This window comes from Salmo salar, chromosome 05, assembly GCF_965601325.2.
Source record: "Salmo salar chromosome 05, fSalSal1, whole genome shotgun sequence".
NCBI lineage: Eukaryota > Metazoa > Chordata > Actinopteri > Salmoniformes > Salmonidae > Salmo > Salmo salar.
This window is the reverse complement of record NC_138295.1, coordinates 73,132,501-73,153,698: the sequence shown is the minus strand read 5'-3', so window position 1 is coordinate 73,153,698 and position 21,198 is coordinate 73,132,501. Positions and strand designations below refer to the sequence as shown.

The 21,198-nt window shown below is 43.4% G+C and overlaps 3 protein-coding genes across 5 annotated transcripts in view; 1 reads left to right on the top strand and 2 right to left on the bottom strand.

Annotated features, from left to right (window-relative positions):
• Nucleotides 1-345: 345 nt before the first annotated feature.
• On the top strand, nt 346-7,362 carry LOC106576624 (vesicle-associated membrane protein 1-like). Its single transcript, XM_014153870.3, has 5 exons — nt 346-1,100; nt 2,777-2,927; nt 4,227-4,385; nt 6,041-6,092; nt 6,885-7,362. Coding segments are annotated over exons 1-5 (381 nt in total). The 5' UTR covers nt 346-1,098; the 3' UTR covers nt 6,902-7,362.
• Nucleotides 7,363-8,897: 1,535 nt separating this feature from the next.
• tapbpl (TAP binding protein like) lies at nt 8,898-15,281 on the bottom strand. 2 transcript variants are annotated; one of them, XM_014153192.3, is made up of 9 exons: nt 14,904-15,281; nt 14,512-14,724; nt 14,111-14,386; nt 13,692-13,892; nt 13,258-13,425; nt 9,948-10,051; nt 9,519-9,747; nt 9,192-9,259; nt 8,898-9,014 (listed from the first exon to the last, which is right to left on the bottom strand). In XM_014153192.3, exons 1-8 carry the CDS (start codon nt 14,947-14,949, stop codon nt 9,192-9,194), a joined length of 1,305 nt encoding a protein of 434 aa, XP_014008667.1. In that variant the 5' UTR covers nt 14,950-15,281; the 3' UTR covers nt 8,898-9,014. The 2 variants fall into 2 exon arrangements, with proteins under 2 accessions (XP_014008667.1, NP_001133983.1); NM_001140511.1 differs by having other exon boundaries at nt 8,898-9,022; nt 14,904-15,261.
• A 4,185-nt stretch (nt 15,282-19,466) lies between these two features.
• LOC106576275 (complement C1r subcomponent) overlaps nt 19,467-21,198 on the bottom strand; it is a 6,590-nt gene continuing 4,858 nt past the window's right edge. For both annotated transcript variants that reach the window (XM_045718750.2, XM_045718752.2), the window contains exons 10-13: nt 21,083-21,157; nt 20,780-20,985; nt 20,315-20,532; nt 19,467-19,944 (exon numbers count right to left, since the gene is read on the bottom strand). In XM_045718750.2, coding sequence (XP_045574706.1) covers nt 19,572-19,944; nt 20,315-20,532; nt 20,780-20,985; nt 21,083-21,157 — 872 coding nt within the window. In that variant the 3' untranslated portion in view covers nt 19,467-19,571. The remainder of the gene's footprint in view (nt 19,945-20,314; nt 20,533-20,779; nt 20,986-21,082; nt 21,158-21,198) is intronic.

The window sequence follows — 21,198 nt, the reverse complement described above, 5'->3', positions numbered from 1 at the left end:
CTGGAATAAATCAAACATTGGGCCAGATGGCTATTATAATATGGAGAGAGTAGTCTATAACTGGGGGTTAGTGGGAAGCCTAGTCGTCCGGGTAGAGAAAGGAGCACTTACAAGCCGGAGCACGTGAGGGGGTAGCAGAGTCAACATTATGTACCAAGCAATGTACCGCAGTGTCGTCCTGCCGCCCTATCCGACACACAGAGAAAACTGCAGTACTGCAAAGTGTGGAGAGAGAGAGGGGAGCACAAGAAAGAGGAGGGAGGGGGTTGGGAAAGTGGTACCGCACCATCGTTATGAGTCCAACTGGAGAGAGAGAGAGAGAGAGAGAGGGGAAGGGGAGCGACGCATTATTGCAGTATAGTGCCATCGCACAAACACACACACACACGCACACACTAACGAAACTAGCGCACTAACCCACAAACCGACACAGAGATTCGCTTCCACACACTCGCCGGGAGAGGGGGAACAACGGTGGTGTTAGATAATTCTGAAATTAGACCACCGGAAAATAGTGAAATTATATAATTGGGTAATGTAAAGGAAAGTGAAATCAGTTGTGTTTAGCTTTTGAAGGGGAACGTGCAGCCTAAATAATTGGTGTGATTTTGAGCATCTCGACTCAGCATCTTTGGAGTATCACGACTTCTCTTGCATAGATTTATTATTTAAAGAAATTCGCCAAGCATCCTTGGATTTATCCCTTATGGATTTTACGAACTGAAATTGAGAATCTGTGCATCACCCGTATTCACTTTTAACCTCTTGTTCCGCTGCCTTTCTTCGAGTGAATTATTACGCGACGCTTGCCTGGGTATTGCGGTACTTTGGGGATGACTTGCGGTGCTAAAGCGTTGCTTTGAGGTTACTGCATCAGCTTCTGCATTCGTTTGTTATTAACTCATCATTTTAATCAGTCGAGTCTCTGAGGTTCTGGACATCTTTGGACGACAGCAGAGATTTTTCCCATTGCTTTTTTGTGATTTCGCTTTTTTATTTTTTACTTCAGACCCTTCCCCCTTTCGTCTCTCGCGCTCTCTCTCTCACCCCCCCCACCGCTCACTGACAGTGAGTCAGTTCCAAGCAGCTGCATAGAAGATGTGAGTATCAATGCAGGGCTTCCTCTTTTTTAATTATTCTATTCATTTTTTTCTATTCACTAAACATGATTTATTCTAATATGTTGAGTATTTATATCATTTTGTCAGGCTCTTTCTATGCTCTATTGATTTGTTCTAGCGTAATGTATTTTGCTGACGCAAGTGTTTTTCCGTCACAGCAGCTCTGAATAATGGATGTCGTCTACTGTAGTTGATTACCCTCAGTCCTCTTCTGGGCTTCAAAAGAAATACATTTTTTGCTTGATTATTTTAATTAATAATTGGCTTATTTCAGCTGAAATGATGTTTTCTTTCTTTATACCATGGGATTTGAACCGTATGGTTCTAGGGACTTCCAGGTTATCAAATGTCTGTGAAGTATTAGAAAATCAATATCAATGTGAACCGTTTTATCTGAGATGTTTGTCTTCTTCTCCTGTTACAGTAGAAAATACAGTAGGGTACTACGCATGACATCTGGGATGAGACTGTCCTGCACCTGCAGTATAGAACAAGTTCATGCCTTTCAAATGATGGCTATATTCTTCATATTCATATATATATGGTGGATGGAATGGTTGCCTCTACTGTATATTTGACTAATTTCAATAGTCTGAGTCAGGACCAACACCCCCAGATGAGTCCATGGAGGCTGTCTGTGTTAGAACCTCCCCCTCTCACCCCTCCCCTTTCCCTCACCACCCCTCCTCCCCCTCTCTTTACCCTTCTGAACCAAATGAGTTGTTTGCCCCATCTTTTAATCCTTCTGCCTTTTCTCTCTCTTCTCTCCTTTTATTGCCTTTCTTCTTATCCTTCTCTCTTAACCCTCTCTCCAATCTCTCCTGTTCACCATCTCTACAGCCTCCCCTTACTTTTCTTTTGGCCTTTCCTCTCATCTTCCTCTTCTTCTTATCTCCCTCTTGCTTAATCTGACACTCTCTCTCTCTTTCTGTCCCCCCCTCTCTCGCTCTTTTTCTTTCTATCTCTCTTTCTGTCTCTCTCTCCCTTCTCTCGCTCTCTCTCTCTCTCTCTCTCTCTCTCAGGGAGGCATCTATCCCATGTACAACGCTGACTTTATCCCCTTTATTCTCCTCACCAACAGCTTTTCTCCTTTCTGTACCTCATCATTCATCTTTCTTCCTCTCCCCCATGCGGCATCGCATTAGTGAAAACCAAGACTGTTCTCAGGGCATTCTCCCAATATTCTATGAAAGTCATGTCTGTTAGTCAAAACTGGCAGATCTGCCCCGAGAACAGTCTTGATTTTTACAAATGCGATACAGCCTCTCCAATACACTTCCTCTCCCTCTCCCTCTTCCTCTTTCTGGCTTCCAATTCCGTCCTTTATCTCATATCCCTTCTTTCCTCTTCCTCCTCCTCCTCTTCCCCCTCTTCTCATTATACTTGCCCTTCTGTGCTTTTGAACTTTTAATCTGAATCTCTTTTATCACTGAATACTGTTATCAAGGCTTTTTTTTTTTTTTAGTTACAACACCTCTAAAATGCGGTTGTTTCAGCTTGCACTTAACTCACGACTGCTAAATTACTGTAATGTAAAAAAAAGTATTACCCTTCCTCATCTCCCTCTTCCCGTCTCCCTTCTTCCCCCTCTCCTATCCCTTGCACTTCCCATCTCTTCTCCTCTCCGTCCCTTCCTCCCTCTCTCCCCTTCCCAGGTCTGCCCCAGATGCTGCTCCCCCAGCTGGACCTCCCGGAGCCCCAGGGGCCCCAGGAGCAGACGGAGCCCCAGGTGGAGGGCCCCCACCCCCTCCTCCCAACACCTCCAGCAACCGCAGGCTACAACAGACACAGGCCCAAGTGGAGGAGGTGAGCTAGTGTGACACACACACACGTACAGTACAAACCAACCTGCTTCGGGCTTCGATACCATGCTCCTAACTACTCCCACTCGTGCCAAACCATACAGTACAACATTTTAAACTACAGCAAGTAGCTAGATTGTCAATCTGGGATTGACGTCACAGCGTGAGACAACTAGCAGCAATTAGGCCAGATCTGGGCTGCATTTCCAGTTGCTCCCTCCTCTCTGCACTCGTTCACTCTCCTTGGTGTAAACAATAGCGCCACCTAGTTTCCCCCATTTTGCTTTCATCTATCCAATTCAATGAAATAGGGGAAGGGGGGGAATGAGGGCAGAAGTAAAGGAGCAACCTTCTGGAATGAAATGCAGTCATGAGTCAAGCTATAGAAACAGAGCTAACAGAAAAGGAAAGGACATAGATTGCTTCTTTGTGACATTCTTTGATTGTTGGGAAATCTAAAAATAGAGTAGCATAGTCTACTCTACTCTACTCTACTCTACTCTACTCTACAATGCAGTTTGATTTGTTTTACGATTTATTTCGGTAATGCTTTGGCTATGCAGTCTTCGTCAGGGTGTGGCTTTCTGGGATCAACATGATATTCCATCAACCTGACAACATGAATTTGTTATTTTATTGATGTGTGTTTGTGGTGTGTGCATAATGAATGAAGCGCTGAGAAATGTTGTAACAAGTATTCCAAAATACAATACCCACGATACCAATTTGGATAGCATACTATACAATATGGCTAGCATATGATACCGCATGGCTAGCATACGATACAACATGGCTAGCATACGGTACAACATGGCTAGCATACGATACAACATGGCTAGCATACGATACAACATGGCTAGCATACGATACAACATGGCTAGCATACGATACAACATGGCTAGCATACGATACAACATGGCTAGCATACGATACAACATGGCTAGCATACGGTACAACATGGCTAGCATACGGTACAACATGGCTAGCATACGATACAACATGGCTAGCATACGATACAACATGGCTAGCATACGATACAACATGGCTAGCATACGATACAACATGACTGCCTATGATGATGTCTAATATATTCTATTTCTATGGCCAAAGTCATGTTAGCTATTAACATATGGAAAATAACATGGTTGATCAATTTATCTTAGTACTGGACTGCACTGCAGCTTGGGAATGGTTTCATGCTGTATTAAATTGTGTGATTTGGGCTTCTATGGCTCGAGCTGTCAGTAAATTCCTCCTCTCCTCTCCTCTCCTCTCCTCTCCTCTCCTCTCCTCTCCTCTCCAGGTGGTGGATATTATGCGGGTGAATGTGGACAAGGTTCTGGAGAGGGACCAGAAGCTGTCGGAGCTGGATGACAGAGCAGATGCTCTCCAGGCCGGGGCCTCCCAGTTCGAGAGCTGTGCAGCCAAACTCAAGAGCAAATACTGGTGGAAAAACGCAAAGGTAATGACAGTGATCAATGATTATATTGTCATTCACATTAGCAGACACTTTCATCCAAAAGGACTTCAAATTAACATATTCAGGAGAACTGCAAGGTAATGGTAATATTGATAATGATAATAATATGGTTATTTAGCCAATTCTTTCTATCCAAAGTGACAGTGTACTATCATATATTCAAGTTAACATATATATCCAGTGTACTGTATGTGGCCCATGGGGGAATCATTCAGAGCCACAACTGTGGTGGTGTTGCAACGCCAGTATCACGCTCCACCAACCAGTACCATGCTCCACCAACCAGTACCACGCTCCACCAACCAGTACCACGCTCCACCAACCAGTACCACGCTCCACCAACCAGTACCACGCTCCACCAACCAGTACCACGCTCCACCAACCAGTACCATGCTCCACCAACCAGTACCACGCTCCACCAACCAGTACCACACTCCACCAACCAGTAACACGCTCCACCAACCAGTACCATGCTCCACCAACCAGTACCACGCTCCACCAACCAGTACCACGCTCCAACAACCAGTACCACGCTCCAACAACCAGTACCACGCTCCAACAACCGGTACCAAAGTCCACCAACCAGTACCACGCTCCACCAACCAGTACCATGCTCCACCAACCAGTACCACGCTCCACCAACCAGTATCACGCTCCACCAACCAGTACCACGCCCCACCAACCAGTACCACACTCAACCAACCAGTACCATGCTCCACCAACCAGTACCACGCCCCACCAACCAGTACCATGCTCCACCAACCAGTACCACGCCCCACCAACCAGTACCATGCTCCACCAACCAGTACCACGCTCCACCAACCAGTACCACGCTCCACCAACCAGTACCACACTCCACCAACCAGTACAACACTCCACCAACCAGTACCACGCTCCACCAACCAGTACCACACTCAACCAACCAGTACCACGCTCCACCAACCAGTACCACACTCCACCAACCAGTACCATGCTCCACCAACCAGTACCACGATCCACCAACCAGTACCACGCTCCACCAACCAGTACCACGCTCCACCAACCAGTACCACACTCAACCAACCAGTACCACGCTCCACCAACCAGTACCATGCTCCACCAACCAGTACCACGCTCCACCAACCAGTACCACGCTCAACCAACCAGTACCACACTCAACCAACCAGTACCACACTCAACCAACCAACCGAGCCATGGAGGTGCAGGGTGCTGAGGCGGACACACAGCGTCTGTCCCTGGAACGCTGTCACCCCCTTTTCCCGCGTACTAATCCCCTAATTAGCATCTGTGGGCGAGCGGAGTGGCGCTCCGGGGAATGGGGAAATAGGGAGGCTCTCACTGCAGAGGTTTCTCTACATGCAGTTATTCTTATTAATTGCATAGCAATAGCACCAAAAATACACTGACTGGACACAAGGGAGTGTGATGAAATTTTACGCTCTGCTTTGTGTTTGTCATCGTGCTGGGTTGGTGTGTGTGTGTGTTTTTTTGGTCAGCAGGACTAACATTAATCCGCAGCGACTTCACCCCTGAATAAAAAATGTTTAACCATCCTGAGGAAAATCTATCAGGTTTATTAACTAGAAGAATAGAAGAATAAAGAAAGCCTTTAATTCTCCATTTGCTTTTCTTTCTAGATGATGATCATTATGGGTATCATTGGAGTTCTTGTGGTCGGAGTCCTTTTCTGTAAGTACCATTATTCACTTTCCCCTATTACCATTCATTGATACCCACTCACATGTAGTCAGTTAGAGGGTTTCTTCACGTCTTTTAAACTTCATTTGGAAATTTCTTGGCATATGAATTATTGTGCAGATGACTAAATTAATGTCCATACTTCTGTATTGCATTAGCGGATACTCACACTGCTCTCAGGGAAGGTCTGCCAGTTTTGACGAGCAGAAGTTACATTTCGTAGCGGTTTAGGAGAATTAACGTGGCAGGTTAGGATAATTAGGTAAAGGTTAGGAAAATGGTTAGGGTTAGCTAAAATGCTAACAATATCTAGCTACAACCAGGCCTGTCCTGAGAACAGTCTTGGTTTCCACTAATGCAATTCTGAATCCATACTATTCAAGTGCAGTAGATGTTAAGGCGAAGGCCACAGCTATAATCAGTGTGCACTTATAACAGGCCCAGGTCTGCCCTTCCCTGACTGTCTCCTAGTGCCTACTCTTATGTCAATAATTCATGACAACTTATTACAGTAAATGATTGAAACAGTATAAGGCCTCTGTTACCAGTCATTCAGCAGAAACAACAAATGTGTAGATATAGCCCACTGAATGCAAAGATAATTATTTAGCTGTCAACACATTGTTAGATGTATCTTCAGTTTGTGATTCAGGAACCCATAAATCTGCTGACCCAATTATTGAACGATCTCTCCCTCTCTCCCCCTCGCTCTATTTCTCCCTATCCCCCCCTCTCTCCCTCCCCCTCTCTTTATCTTCCTCTCTCTCTCCATCTTTCTCATAGTGTACTTCTTCTATTGAGTAATCCCAGCGTGGCAGGACACAGACATGAGAGCGAAATAGAAGAGAAGAAGAAAACAAAATCGACACAAATCCAAACTCCAGTCCCGCCCCCTTTATCTTCCACACCAGGTCTTCCATCTAGCACGTAAACATAACGCTAGTGTGTAGATGTTGTTGCTCTCTTTTCTCTTTGTCCTCCTGCCCTTCCCTTCTCTTTGATCCATCTTTCTTCCTCTGTTTTGGCGTGCTGTCTCACTCACTCTCTCCTGCCTCTGTGTCTCATACATTATTGAAGTGTGCAGTAGGGAAAGAGAGAGAGAGAGAAAGCAGGAAGAAGTGAAAGAGAGAGAGAGAGCATGGAGAGAGAGAGTGAGTGCAATGAAAGAGCGCAGGAGTTCTTTCTATCCGCCAAAGCTTGTTCGTGTTACCTTTTGGAGAGCGTACCACATTTGTAAATTGATACTGACATACAGTACCTAACAACCCCTCCTGATCCCCTACCTCATACCACTACCATTATTAACACTACTTACTAATACAAGGTCATGGTTAAGATTATGATCATTTTGTCGTGTGTGTGTGTGTGTGTGTGTGTACTTGTGATCCAAATCAGTGTAGCCAGTAGCTTTTTCCAGGGTTAGTTGATGTAGGCCTTGACTGGCATTCCTGCCTTTTCCTTTACCTCCCTCTTTCTCTCACTCACCGACTGTGGTGTTTAAGAGAGAGATAGAGAGAGGACAAGAAAAGACAGGAAGGATACTGGAAAAGGCAGAAACGACTTTTGGGACACTGACTTTTAGTATATCTTTATTCTTGTACCACAGACAGACAGACGGACAGTTAGCTAGACAGACAGAAACAGACAATCTGTACCTACATAGAGTATTCTTTCAGGAGTGCAGACAAAGGTCTATACAGTATTAACTCTCGACACACCTAAAGGCAGGTCTGTGTAATAACACTGCATAGTACATTTTTGATTGATTAGTGAGCAGCTTTACTGTGTTGTGGTTGTGTTCAGACACTCTTGTACGTTCTAGTAGAGAGGGTACAGGGTTAGGGAGGAATGGTTCAATAGACTGTCCCCTATCTGGAGAGGACATAACCAAATAACCCCCCAAATAACCCACTCCCTGCCCATCAATCCAACAAAAACACACACACTGTTACCTATAGTAGACTTTAGGCTGTTACCTACAATAGGCTGTTACCTACAGTAGCCAATAGGCCCAATGGAAGTAGTGTTTGTGTCTTACTTGACTTGCATGGCAGACGATGTCCATAGTTTTGCCTATTTGTGTGACCTATGTATCTGCCATTTCTGAAACTAACTGCCGATTGTACATTTATTTTGTTTGGTTTAGTGGTTTTCAGGACCTGTGTATAGGCTACTGTATCTATGCGCTCAATTAATAACTCATGCGTATGCAATGTAATGAAGCTCAAGAGTTTGCCAAATTTTTGTTGCTCACATGCTTTCAAAAGAACTAATACACAACCAGAGAACAATGGTTGATACAGTAGTATTCTGACGGGAAAAAACAAAAAACGAAAACCGTAGTACCGTACAAGTAGTACCATAAAGTACTTCATCTTTGCCAGACTATTGCTCCTGAAAATGTGTTTTTTAGTAAGTTTATATTTTACTTTTGGTGTTGGATATTCCAGAAAATATAATTTTCCTCTCAATGGTTGATACAGAGGGACTGTTTGACACATTGTAAAAAAATATGAAAAATAGCTATGTGTAAATTGCATTTATGAATGAAAATAGTGGTGATTACTCAAAACAATGATCTAATAATATTGTGCAATAATATTATTAGGTAAAGAAATTATACAACATGATAATACTGCGAGAGATACAACTGGATCATGAGAATTCTTTAAACGCATGCTTACCACTTGATGCTAATAAAGAAAATCATCAACATGAATGTGTTTATCATTGAAGTGAAAATGAACAGGTATAATACCACACCGTCTCTCCAGATTCAGAGAACAACACCAATGATACTATTAAAGAAAACATTTATTTGACGAAAATGTACAACTGTTTATAGTACAACAGTAATTCACATTACAGCAACTCTTAAGATATTGGTTTTCAACAGCTTCAGGTACTGTGCCTCTGCGACCCTGAAAGAATCCAGGTCTGTGAATTAGGTTGGAACTCTTTGCAAGAACAAAAAATACGAAAACTGTCTTATTTGTCTGTTTGGATAGAAATGTAGGTTACTGTTGTCTTACTACGTACAAACAATAGTTACAAATACAAGGAGGTCCATAGGGAACATGGGGAACTTACCTATTTCATCACTTGGTAGAAGAACAGAACGGTGATAACCAGAAAACCCAGGACCATCCAGTAGGAATCTGTAACAACAGGGAACAGTTTGGACTAATATGAATGGACACCATTTTGTTTCTGCTCAGGTTCTCCCAATGACTCACAGTCAGCAGGCACCCAACAGGAGAAAACATTTAGCAAAAGAGCAGTATCTGAACCTGCCTGATAAGAAAACTCATTATATTTTAGTTGTCCATTCATGCCTAATGAACGTGACCCATCAGCAATGCTGATGTGCACCTAATTTCCTATTATCCTCTCACACCTGTATCTGTAGCAGCCTACCTGGCTCAGGTGTCTCTACTGTCAGGCTGAGGGAGAGGGGTGTGTCCAGGGCCGGGTGGGTCACTCTGCAGGTGACCGTGGTTCCAGGGGGGAAGGTGGAGGGGTGCAGGGTGAGGTGGGAGGAGATGGACATGGTCCTGTCGCTGTGCTGCCGATGGCTGGAGAGAGACACCTGGTCTGATAGGACGCTAGGCTCTGAGTCTGTAGAGGAGACGGAGATCCACTCCATCTGAGAGAGAAGAGTCTCAGTATAGTGTCTAATATTTAGGATATCCATATTATAAGTGCTGTATGATGACCTACCAATTATCTTCTGATTTCATTAGACGTCTGATCACTGTGTGCTTGTGTGCTAATCACTTTGAAACAGTGGTATCTGTGAATATGAATGACTGGATATTTCATTGGTCGACTGCACCAGACACACACCTGGACATCCAGAGGGTAGTAGTTCTTGCAGTGGCAGCTCAGTTTCTGGGGCAACTCATCCCGAAATACCAGCTTCTCCTCAGAGAGAGAAACACGAGGAGGTTCTGAAGACAGAGAGACTTCGTATTTAGATGTGAATAGTGTGCACACTATGTCACACATAACATAGACACCTAATGTAATAAACGTATGTTCATATGTGTAGAGAAATAATGTACATTTGAGTCATTTAGCAGACCCTCTTATCCAAAGCAACTTACAGGAGCAATTAGGGTTAAGTGCCTTGCTCAAGGGCACATTGACAGATTTTTCACATTTTCGTCTCGGGCATTCAAACCAGCAACCTTTTGGTTACTGTACCAACGCTCTAAACCATTAGGCTACCTGCTGCCTATGTAAAGTAGAGGTTGGCCGATTAATTAGGGCCGATTTGACGTTTTCATAATAATCGCCGTCCAAAAATGCCGATTACCGATTATGTTGCAATCCACGAGGAGACTGCGTGGCAGGCTGACCATCTGTTACGCGAGTGCATCAAGGAGCCAAGGTAAGTTGCTAGCTAGCGTCAAACTTATCTTATAAAAAACAATCAATCTTAACATAATCACTAGTTAACTACACATGGTTGATGATATTACTAGTTTATCTAGCCTGTTCTGCGTTGCATATAATCGATGCGGTGCCTGTTTATTTATCATCGAATCACAGCCTACTTCGCCAAACGGATGATTTAACAAAAGCACATTCACAATAAACATCAATGCCTTTCTTAAAATCAATACACAAATATATATTTTTAAACCTGCATTTTTAGTTAAAAGAAATTCATGTTAGCAAGCAATATTAACTAGGGAAATTGTGTCACTTATCTTGCGTTCAGTGTAAGCAAAGTCAGGGTATATGCAGCAGTTTGGGCCGCCTGGCTCGTTGCGAACTGTGTGAACCATTTCTTCCTAACAAAGGCCGGAATTAATTTGCCAGAATTTTACATAATTATGACATAACATTGAAGGTTGTGCAATGTAACAGCAATATTTAGACTTAGGGTTACCACCCGTTCGATAAAATACGGAACGGTTCCATATTTCACTGAAAGAATAAACGTTTTGTTTTCGAAATGATAGTTTCCGTATTTGACCATATTAATGACCTAAGGCTCGTATTTCTACAGTGGGGGAAAAAAGTATTTGATCCCCTGCTGATTTTGTACGTTTGCCCACTTACAAAGAAATGATCAGTCTATAATTTTAATGGTAGGTTTATTTGAACAGTGAGAGACAGAATAACAACAAAAACATCCAGAAAAACGCATGTCAAAAATGTTATAAAATGATTTGCATTTTAATGAGGGAAATAAGTATTTGACCCCTTTGCAAAACATGACTTAGTACTTGGTGGCAAAACCCTTGTTGGCAATCACAGAGGTCAGACATTTCTTGTAGTTGGCCATCAGGTTTGCACACATCTCAGGAGGGATTTTGTCCCACTCCTCTTTGCAGATCTTCTCCAAGTCATTAAGGTTTCGAGGCTGACGTTTGGCAACTCGAACCTTCAGCTCCCTCCACAGATTTTCTATGGGATTAAGGTCTGGAGACTGGCTAGGTCACTCCAGGACCTTAATGTGCTTCTTCTTGAGCCACTCCTTTGTTGATTTGGCCGTGTGTTTTGGGTCATTGGAATACCCATCCACGACCCATTTTCAATGCCCTGGCTGAGGGAAGGAGGTTCTCACCCAAGATTTGACGGTACATGGCCCCGTCCTTCGATGCGGTGAAGTTGTCCTGTCCCCTTAGCATTCATAGGCGGCATTCCTCCTCCTCCAAACACGGCGAGTTGAGTTGATGTCAAAGAGCTCCATTTTGGTCTCATCTGATCACAACACTTTCACTAGTTGTCCTCTGAGTCATTCAGATGTTCATTGGCAAACTTCAGACGGGTATGTATATGTATTCTTGAGCAGGGGGACCTTGCGGGCGCTGCAGGATTTCAGTCCTTCACGGCGTAGTGTGTTACCAATTGTTTTCTTGGTGACTATGGTCCCAGCTGCCTTGAGATCATTGACAAGATCCTCCCGTGTAGTTCTGGGCTGATTCCTCACCGTTCTCATAATCATTGCAACTCCACGAGGTGAGATCTTGCATGGAGCCCCAGGCCGAGGGATATTGACAGTTCTTTTGTGTTTCGTCCATTTGCGAATAATCGCACCAAATGTTGTCACCTTCTCACCAAGCTGCTTGGCGATGGTCTTGTAGCCCATTCCAGCCTTGTGTAGGTCTACAATCTTGTCCCTGACATCCTTGGAGAGCTCTTTGGTCTTGGCCATGGTGGAGAGTTTGGAATCTGTTTGATTGATTGCTTCTGTGGACAGGTGTTTTTTATACAGGTAACAAGCTGCGGTTAGGAGCACTCCCTTTAAGAGTGTGCTCCTAATCTCAGCTCGTTACCTGTATAAAAGACACCTGGGAGCCAGAAATCTTTCTGATTGAGAGGGGGTCAAATACTTATTTCCCTCAATAAAATGCAAATCAATTTATAACATTTCTGACGTGTTTTTCTGGATATTTTTGTTGTTATTCTGTCTCTCACTGTTCAAATAAAGCTACCATAAAAATTATAGACTGATCCTTTCTTTGTCAGTGGGCAAACGTACAAAATCAGCAGGGGATCAAATACTTTTTCCCCCCACTGTATGTGTTTATTATATTATAATTAAATCTATGATTTGATATTTGCCAGCAGCTCTTTGCAATGCTTGAAGCACAGCGCTGTTTATGACTTCAAGCCTATCAACTCCCGAGATTAGGCTGGCAATACTAAAGTGCCTATAAGAACATCCAATAGTCAAAGGTATATGAATACAAATGGTATAGAGAGAAATAGTCCTATAAATTCCTATAATAACTACAACCTAAAACTTCTTAACTGGGAATATTGAAGACTCATGTTAAAAGGAACCACCAGCTTTCATATGTTCCCATGTTCTGAGCAAGGCACTTAAACGTTAGCTTTTTTACATGGCACATATTGCACTTTTACTTTCTTGTCCAACACTGTGTTTTTGCATTATTTTAACCAAATTGAACATGTTTCATTATTTATTTGAGACTAAATTGATTTTATTGATGTATTATATTAAGTTAAAATAAAAGTGTTCATTCAGTATTGTTGTAATTGTCATTATTACAAATATATATATAAAAATCAGCTTTTCCTCCAGTAATCGGTATCGGTTTCGGCGTTGAAAAATCATAGTCGGTTGACCTCTAATGTAAAGAGACAATCAATCACAAGTGTTGTTAGAGGGACTCACGTGTGACGTGTAGCTGTATGACCTGCTGGGCCTGGTACAGTCCAGTGCTGACGGTGCAGATGTAGGTCCCCTCGTCAGATACCTTCAGTCTGGCCAGAGTCAGAGACGCATTACCCTGCCCCACCAGCAGGGCGGCATCCACACTCGAACCCTCCCTCTCCACGTGTACTGGAGGAGAAACAAACAATGCGAAACAGAGTATGATGAGTTGAAAATTAGGTCCAATTCTCGTAGTAATCATTCAGTAAACCTCTGGGTTCCTAGCTATGACAGCAGTAACACATTCTTCGTTTCCATCTCTGGGTGGATAATAAAGTTGGAATGTTGACCATGGAGATCCTAATGCACTTTATGTTGTGATGGTAAGTAGACCTAACTCATCTAACACTTATAGCACCATGATAACTACTTAAATAATGCCTTTATTCTCTCACCTGCTGGCCCCTCCTCTGTCTCCGTCTGCCCCGCCCTAATCTCCAGCACTTTCCTCCCACTTCCTCTGTGCTGCAGCCGCCACTCAAGCCCCAGCTCCCACCCTGGGGGTGGGGCCTGCTGCCTGAAGCCACAGTCCAGGAGGGCCACGCCCCCTAGAGGAGCGGAGTGGGACTCAGAGCGAGAGAACACCAGGAACACCACTGGGGAAGACAGGGGAGAGAGAAAGAAGGGATTATGGAGAAAGAAGCAAGTGAAAAGTAGAGAAAGTGCAAAATACTAGAGAAAAAAAGAGGGGTGATAAGAGAAGATGCGGGTGAGAGAATGAGAGAGTAACAGTGTTATACATCATTAAAATATGACACGTCTACTCTACAACAGGCATACTACCAGAAGCATTATAATAACCTCCTTGTCTCACCCTCAGTCAGCAAAGTTCCTGATTGGCTTAGGGGGAGTTCCAGTTTGCTCTGCATGAGAGCTGGACGATCTGATTGGTCCAGTGGCAGTGTCTGCAGGATCAATGTGAGGCTGAGCCCACCCCCCTCTATCTGCAAGGAGCCAATGAAATAGGCTGGTTCTGTGGAGCCCTCCTTGGCATTACGAGGGAAGTAGCGGCTGATCTCACATGTCACTTCCTGTTCGTTACAGTCAGCGTGGAGCAGCAGGTCTGCCTCTGGGATCTCAGGAGACTCAACTGTCAGAAAGCAGAAAGAGGTGGAGGGAGAGTGCAGGAGAGGGATGGTGTGAGGGAGAGAGAAGGGGAAGGTAATTCCATCAGGTAACTCTGCTGTACAAAAGAGAACCTGATAATGAACCAACCTTTAGCCTCCAAGATGATGTTATCAGGATCGGGGACAGCAGGAGGGTTGAAGGGGGTCAGAGTATCAGGTGAAAGATCAGGGGTCACGGCCAGGTCTCTGAGGACAAGCATTGCTGGGGTGCGGCTGAAGAGAGCCCCACCTCCCATTCCCCCCATCCCACTACCCTCCTCCACCAGAGAACAGGACAGCACCACATCTGCTCCTCCCTGGCCTAAGAGAGAGGGAGAGAAGGGGAAGGACAGAAGGGGAGGGGGAGGCGGGACAGGATCGAGAGAGAGGGACGGGAAGAGGTCATAAGGAGCAGGAATGTGAGCATAGGTGACTAATGTCCATAATATACAGTCATTTCATGTTTAGAAAATGTCAGGAGTGAAGAAAAACAATTCTTACCAGAAACGCATGTAATCAAATATCCAAAAAGCAGGATTTCAAGCATCTTTCCAGTAGTTTTTTATTCAACAGTAATTACTGACCTTTCATAAATATACAGAATAGACCCCTAATTTCAGAATGTAATTAATGACCACGCTCGAAACCAATTTAGAGACAGTTAAAATGTTAGGCTGTTATACAGTGAAGTTACTTTCACTTTTGTTTGGAGGTAAATCAAATAAATAAAGTTAAAAATGGTTAATTAAATGTTCACGTAGAACGTCATTAGTTTGACATAATAAGAATGATCAGACCTATTGATTAATAGATGCCATGTTTCCTATAGCGTTCTAAGTTGTTTTCAGCGTTGGAAGCAGGTCCGTCATTGCAGAATTTAGAGAAGCTTTGCTGAATGAAAGTGAAAGAGAGTTGTCCATTTTTTTAGCATATCCTCCAATCACACAGCAACAACCTCATCCCTCATTGGTGGCTAAGATAAAATGTGTGTCCATAACAGAGCATGTGAGTGTAGTTGCGCCAAGCCATTAGATGGTGCTGCTGTTATGTGTATCTGAGTGTTATACTATATAGTACGAGTGAGCCAAGTTAGGCATTACTTACTATGCACTGAATGGAGCTGTATGCATGCTACACAGTGATGCTGAAGTAAAGACATTATAATCACCATTACCTTGCTCTTGTATAGAACAAACAAAATACAAAACACGGCGCACATGTCCTTTCCAACGCTCTGCTAAAAACCGCTCCGCGCTCACAGGGTAAAAACTGCTGCTCCAAATTCGCTCCATTCATTAAAATACAATTTAACCAACACCCATTTTTTTTGTGACTACCTGGACCTACCATTTGGTTTTGAAGTATTGAAATCAAACTATATGGATTTGAACGAAAATTATTTGAATAAACATGAAAAGGTGATTGCAAGAAGTACACATCATTTCAAATAGGCTCCATGTCAGATTAAACAGCATATAAACACTCTAAACAGGTCAGGCGCCAGACAGGGAATTTAAGAAGGAACGAAAACGAATTATTTAGGCTATATTATTTAAAATATTTGTACAGAGGGTTCTACATGGAACCCAAAAGCGTTCTACCTAGAACCAAAAAGGATTTTTACCTATAATCAAAAAGGGTTCTCCTATGGGGAGAGCCGATGAGCCCTTTGGGAACTCCCTTGGGAACAATTTTTTCTAAAAGTGTATTGGTAACTATGGGCCCTGGTCAAAAGTAGTGCACTACATAGGGAATAGTGTGCCATTTTAGACATAATCACTCTTTGCATAAGTTAGCTAAGCCAATTTACTCCATACACACACCAGACCTCAGTTCAAATGGAATTTGAAATCATTTAAAATACTTTAGCTGGGCTTGATTGAGCTTCCCTGGTGCAATGGAACCAATGAAATAGTCCCAAAAGTGCAAATCCCGCTTTATACACTAAAGGCTGGCTCAAGCAAACACACAAAGTATTTAAAATATTTAAACTACTATTTGAACCCAAGTCTGACACACAGTCTCCTAGCATCAGTCAGTGTGTTAAGTAGGCTACATTAGCTCCAAGGAGCGATGAGACATGATGGTTGCTGTAGACAGATGGCCAGAATTAAGGAGGTTACACATTATTTACGACAGACAGCCATCTTTCTCTCTCTCTCTCTCTCTCTCTCTCTCTCCCTCTTTCTCTCTCTCTCTCTCTCTCTCTCTCTCTCTCTCTCTCTCTCTCCCTCTCTCCCTCTTTCTCTCTCTCTCTCTCTCTCTCTCTCTCTCTCGCTCTCTCTCTCTCTCTCTTTCTTTCAGTGATTTTTTTTAGGTATTTCTCTTAAAACTGCATTGTTGGTTAAGGTAAGTAGCATTTCACGGTTGTATTCGGCGCATGTGACAAATAAAATTTGATTTGATTTGACTTAGAATTAAATACAAATTCAATGAAAAATGACTTATTAGTGCCTTTGAATTCATTTTTAGAAACACCAGTTTGGCCAGTCTGTGGCTTCTGTCTCAAGCGATGGTTCCTGGAGAGCAGGCCAGCAGCAGAGAATATCCTCTCGACACCTGCAGAGCCACTGGGGATGATAAACACTCTGTTGGCCGCCCCAGGCTGGGCAGAGATGCAGAGTTGTTTGAAATGTTTTCTATAGGTAGGCCTTAAGGTTTTTAGGCAAAATATGCCAGGCCTATTGGGCCAAAATCAATTATGCCTATTGTATTGATAATAGAACAAAAAGTTACGAAAACATTTAAGAAATCAGATTTTTTGTTAATAAATACTTTGATACAATGACAGACTTAGTTATCTACCCACCTTGTTCCTTTCTTTTAGCATGCGCACATAGTAAGTACACCATCATGCTTTTGGGATATGTGTCTTTTCAGATTCCACAATGATTCTTTGTTGTGGACATTACATCACCACACTCCCTCTCTTCTTTGTTGTGGACATTACATCACCACACTCCCTCTCTTCTTTGTTGTGGACATTACATCACCACACTCCCTCTCTTCTTTGTTGTGGACATTACATCACCACACTCCCTCTCTTCTTTGTTGTGGACATTACATCACCACACTCCCTCTCTTCTTTGTTGTGGACATTACATCACCACACTCCCTCTCTTCTTTGATTACATCACCACACTCCCTCTCTTCTTTGTTGTGGTCATTACATCACCACACTCCCTCTCTTCTTTGTTGTGGTCATTACATCACCACACTCCCTCTCTTCTTTGTTGTGGTCATTACATCACCACACTCCCTCTCTTCTTTGATTACATCACCACACTCCCTCTCTTCTTTGTTGTGGTCATTACATCACCACACTCCCTCTCTTCTTTGTTGTGGTCATCACATCACCACACTCCCTCTCTTCTTTGTTGTGGACATTACATCACCACACTCCCTCTCTTCTTTGTTGTGGTCATTACATCACCACACTCCCTCTCTTCTTTGTTGTGGACATTACATCACCACACTCCCTCTCTTCTTTGTTGTGGACATTACATCACCACACTCCCTCTCTTCTTTGTTGTGGACATTACATCACCACACTCCCTCTCTTCTTTGTTGTGGTCATTACATCACCACACTCCCTCTCTTCTTTGATTACATCACCACACTCCCTCTCTTCTTTGTTGTGGACATTACATCACCACACTCCCTCTCTTCTTTGTTGTGGTCATTACATCACCACACTCCCTCTCTTCTTTGTTGTGGACATTACATCACCACACTCCCTCTCTTCTTTGTTGTGGTCATTACATCACCACACTCCCTCTCTTCTTTGTTGTGGACATTACATCACCACACTCCCTCTCTTCTTTGTTGTGGTCATTACATCACCACACTTCCTCTCTTCTTTGTTGTGGTCATTACATCACCACACTCCCTCTCTTCTTTGTTGTGGTCATTACATCACCACACTCCCTCTCTTCTTTGTTGTGGACATTACATCACCACACTCCCTCTCTTCTTTGTTGTGGACATTACATCACCACACTCCCTCTCTTCTTTGTTGTGGTCATTACATCACCACACTCCCTCTCTTCTTTGATTACATCACCACACTCCCTCTCTTCTTTGTTGTGGACATTACATCACCACACTCCCTCTCTTCTTTGTTGTGGACATTACATCACCACACTCCCTCTCTTCTTTGTTGTGGTCATTACATCACCACACTCCCTCTCTTCTTTGTTGTGGTCATTACATCACCACACTCCCTCTCTTCTTTGTTGTGGTCATTACATCACCACACTCCCTCTCTTCTTTGTTGTGGTCATTACATCACCACACTCCCTCTCTTCTTTGATTACATCACCACACTCCCTCTCTTCTTTGTTGTGGTCATTACATCACCACACTCCCTCTCTTCTTTGTTGTGGTCATTACATCACCACACTCTCTCTCTTCTTTGTTGTGGTCATTACATCACCACACTCCCTCTCTTCTTTGTTGTGGTCATTACATCACCACACTCCCTCTCTTCTTTGATTACATCACCACACTCCCTCTCTTCTTTGTTGTGGACATTACATCACCACACTCCCTCTCTTCTTTGTTGTGGACATTACATCACCACACTCCCTCTCTTCTTTGTTGTGGACATTACATCACCACACTGCCCTCTCTGGCTCTTGGTCCTCATCTTTGTAAGTCACCTTGATTTAGCACTTGTGTGTTTTATCAGTTTCTTTATGAAAATATTTAGACAATAGCTGAAGCAAGGGGCTATAGTTAGCAGCACACAAGTAGACTACAAATGCATGCTGGGCCGAGCATGCCCTGAGCTGGTGAAGTGAGTGCTACTGGAGCGCTACTTGGAGCTAAATTGGAGTGGGCGAGAAGGCCAACGCTCCAGCTTTTGGGAATTTCACTTCATACTCCAGTCAAATTGGGTGCGCTCTGCTCAACCTCTGCTCCACTCACATACTCTGGTACATAAGCACAAAATAGTCAACCCAAGTCGAAGCTCTTTTCTTTCGTTCTACCTTTCTTCTCACACACAAACACACATACAGGCACGCATACACACACACTCACACAAATGCACATGAGAAAAGCAGAGATGAAACGTTTGGGCTTTATTTTAATTCATAAATCATGTCTTGAATTGAAAATACTTTTGTATTTCTGTTCTCTTTCCCTCGTTGTCTTCGCCTATATATTTTACTTATTGTCCTCCATTGTTTTGTTGATCCAGCTAATGTATTTAGCCACACGGGTGTACACTCCATATCTACCAGTCTGTCCACAACCCACACCCCAACTGACAATACCTGCAGCCCAAAACCGTTTAGTACTACCATCCATCAAGACGTACGCCCCTCCACTGTCCCCCGAACAGGAGTCCTTGCCCCCCTCAGGTAGTCCGGCACAGAACATGTTGTCTGTCAGAACAGGGATCGTCTCTGTTGGCATTGCAGCTTTTGCTCTGTTGACAGAGTCTCGGCACTCATCCCCGTCCACTACTGGTAGGAGTATGTACCTGAGCTTGTTGGCAATGATATCATCTTCTGTGATGCCAAAGCCTGAGACCATACTGATAAAGAATAGAGGTCAGGAAAGAGATCAAGGAGTTACTCAGAAAACTATTGCCTTACAGTCATTAGCTTACCAAAGAACATTGATGAACTGTGGACTGCTAAGGACTGGTTGTGCAGTTAGGCTACATTAGATTTTACAATTGAATTTAAGGATGCCAAAAAGAAGTCATGAAAATTGTAGGTTGCACGCTTGGCGCATTGACTACTTCCATGATAAGAATGAACACATTATGAAATGTGAGTCTATCTATCCCTTCAAAATGCACTTCCTCTTTGTGTTCTTATTGATGTCTTTAATAATACAAATGTTAATATTGATATTCAGCTTTCTCATTTTTAATAAAGAACAGGACAAGTCTAACTCACCCAATCTGGCCTGTCTTGTATATAGTGTCCTCCGGTGGCAGACACAATGGCATAATGGCAGCGTGGAATGTGAGTGGTTGTTGGAGTTTTATCAGGGCGATGTTGTGATTGTAGTTTGCATTGTCTGGGTTTTTGTATTCAGGGTGGGGGTGGAGAGAGGCGACACCAAGAGGGGTGAGCTTTACTAGTTTTTCTGCATCATTGTCTCCCAAAAACATCTTGAATACAAAACATAATTCAACTTCAGAATAGATCTTTAACTTCTTCAAATCTGACATCACTGAAGGACTTCTACACACGTAATTTGAACGTTAGCTTGTGGTGGCTTTACCAAAGTACTGAAGACTTCTCTTTGCATGTTGTTACTCCAGATATTTAAGTGGACTATACCTTTAAAACATAAGCAGGAAATACTTTTGTTCTCCAGTGTCCAATGAATTGATGGGTGTGTCACAATCTACCTACCCGAAGTTTCTCCTTTAGCACAAGTTTGCCCTTTTGCACCAGGCTACTAGCTACAGTCATGATCCAGCGGTCCCCGATCACCATGGCCCCTCCTCTGCTTCCGTCCACATTGAGCATCACCTGCCAGGGGATGGTTTTGTCTGGGGCTTTGTCTCCCCCCATGATCCTCTGAAAGCCTGAGAGGGACAACGTGGGCCGGCCACAGACTGGGGGTGGGGGGTAAAGTAGTGATGAGGGTCACACAAATACATACAGGATGGTATTTGCAGGATATGGTAAAGAAAATGGTAGTTAAGGAGTTACCTGGGATACATGAGGGAATGACAGGGGTGCCAAGGTTGTCTCTCCATGTTCTATCTGCTGCACAAGTGTAGCTCACTGAAGGACAGACAGACAGACAGACAGACAGACAGACAGAC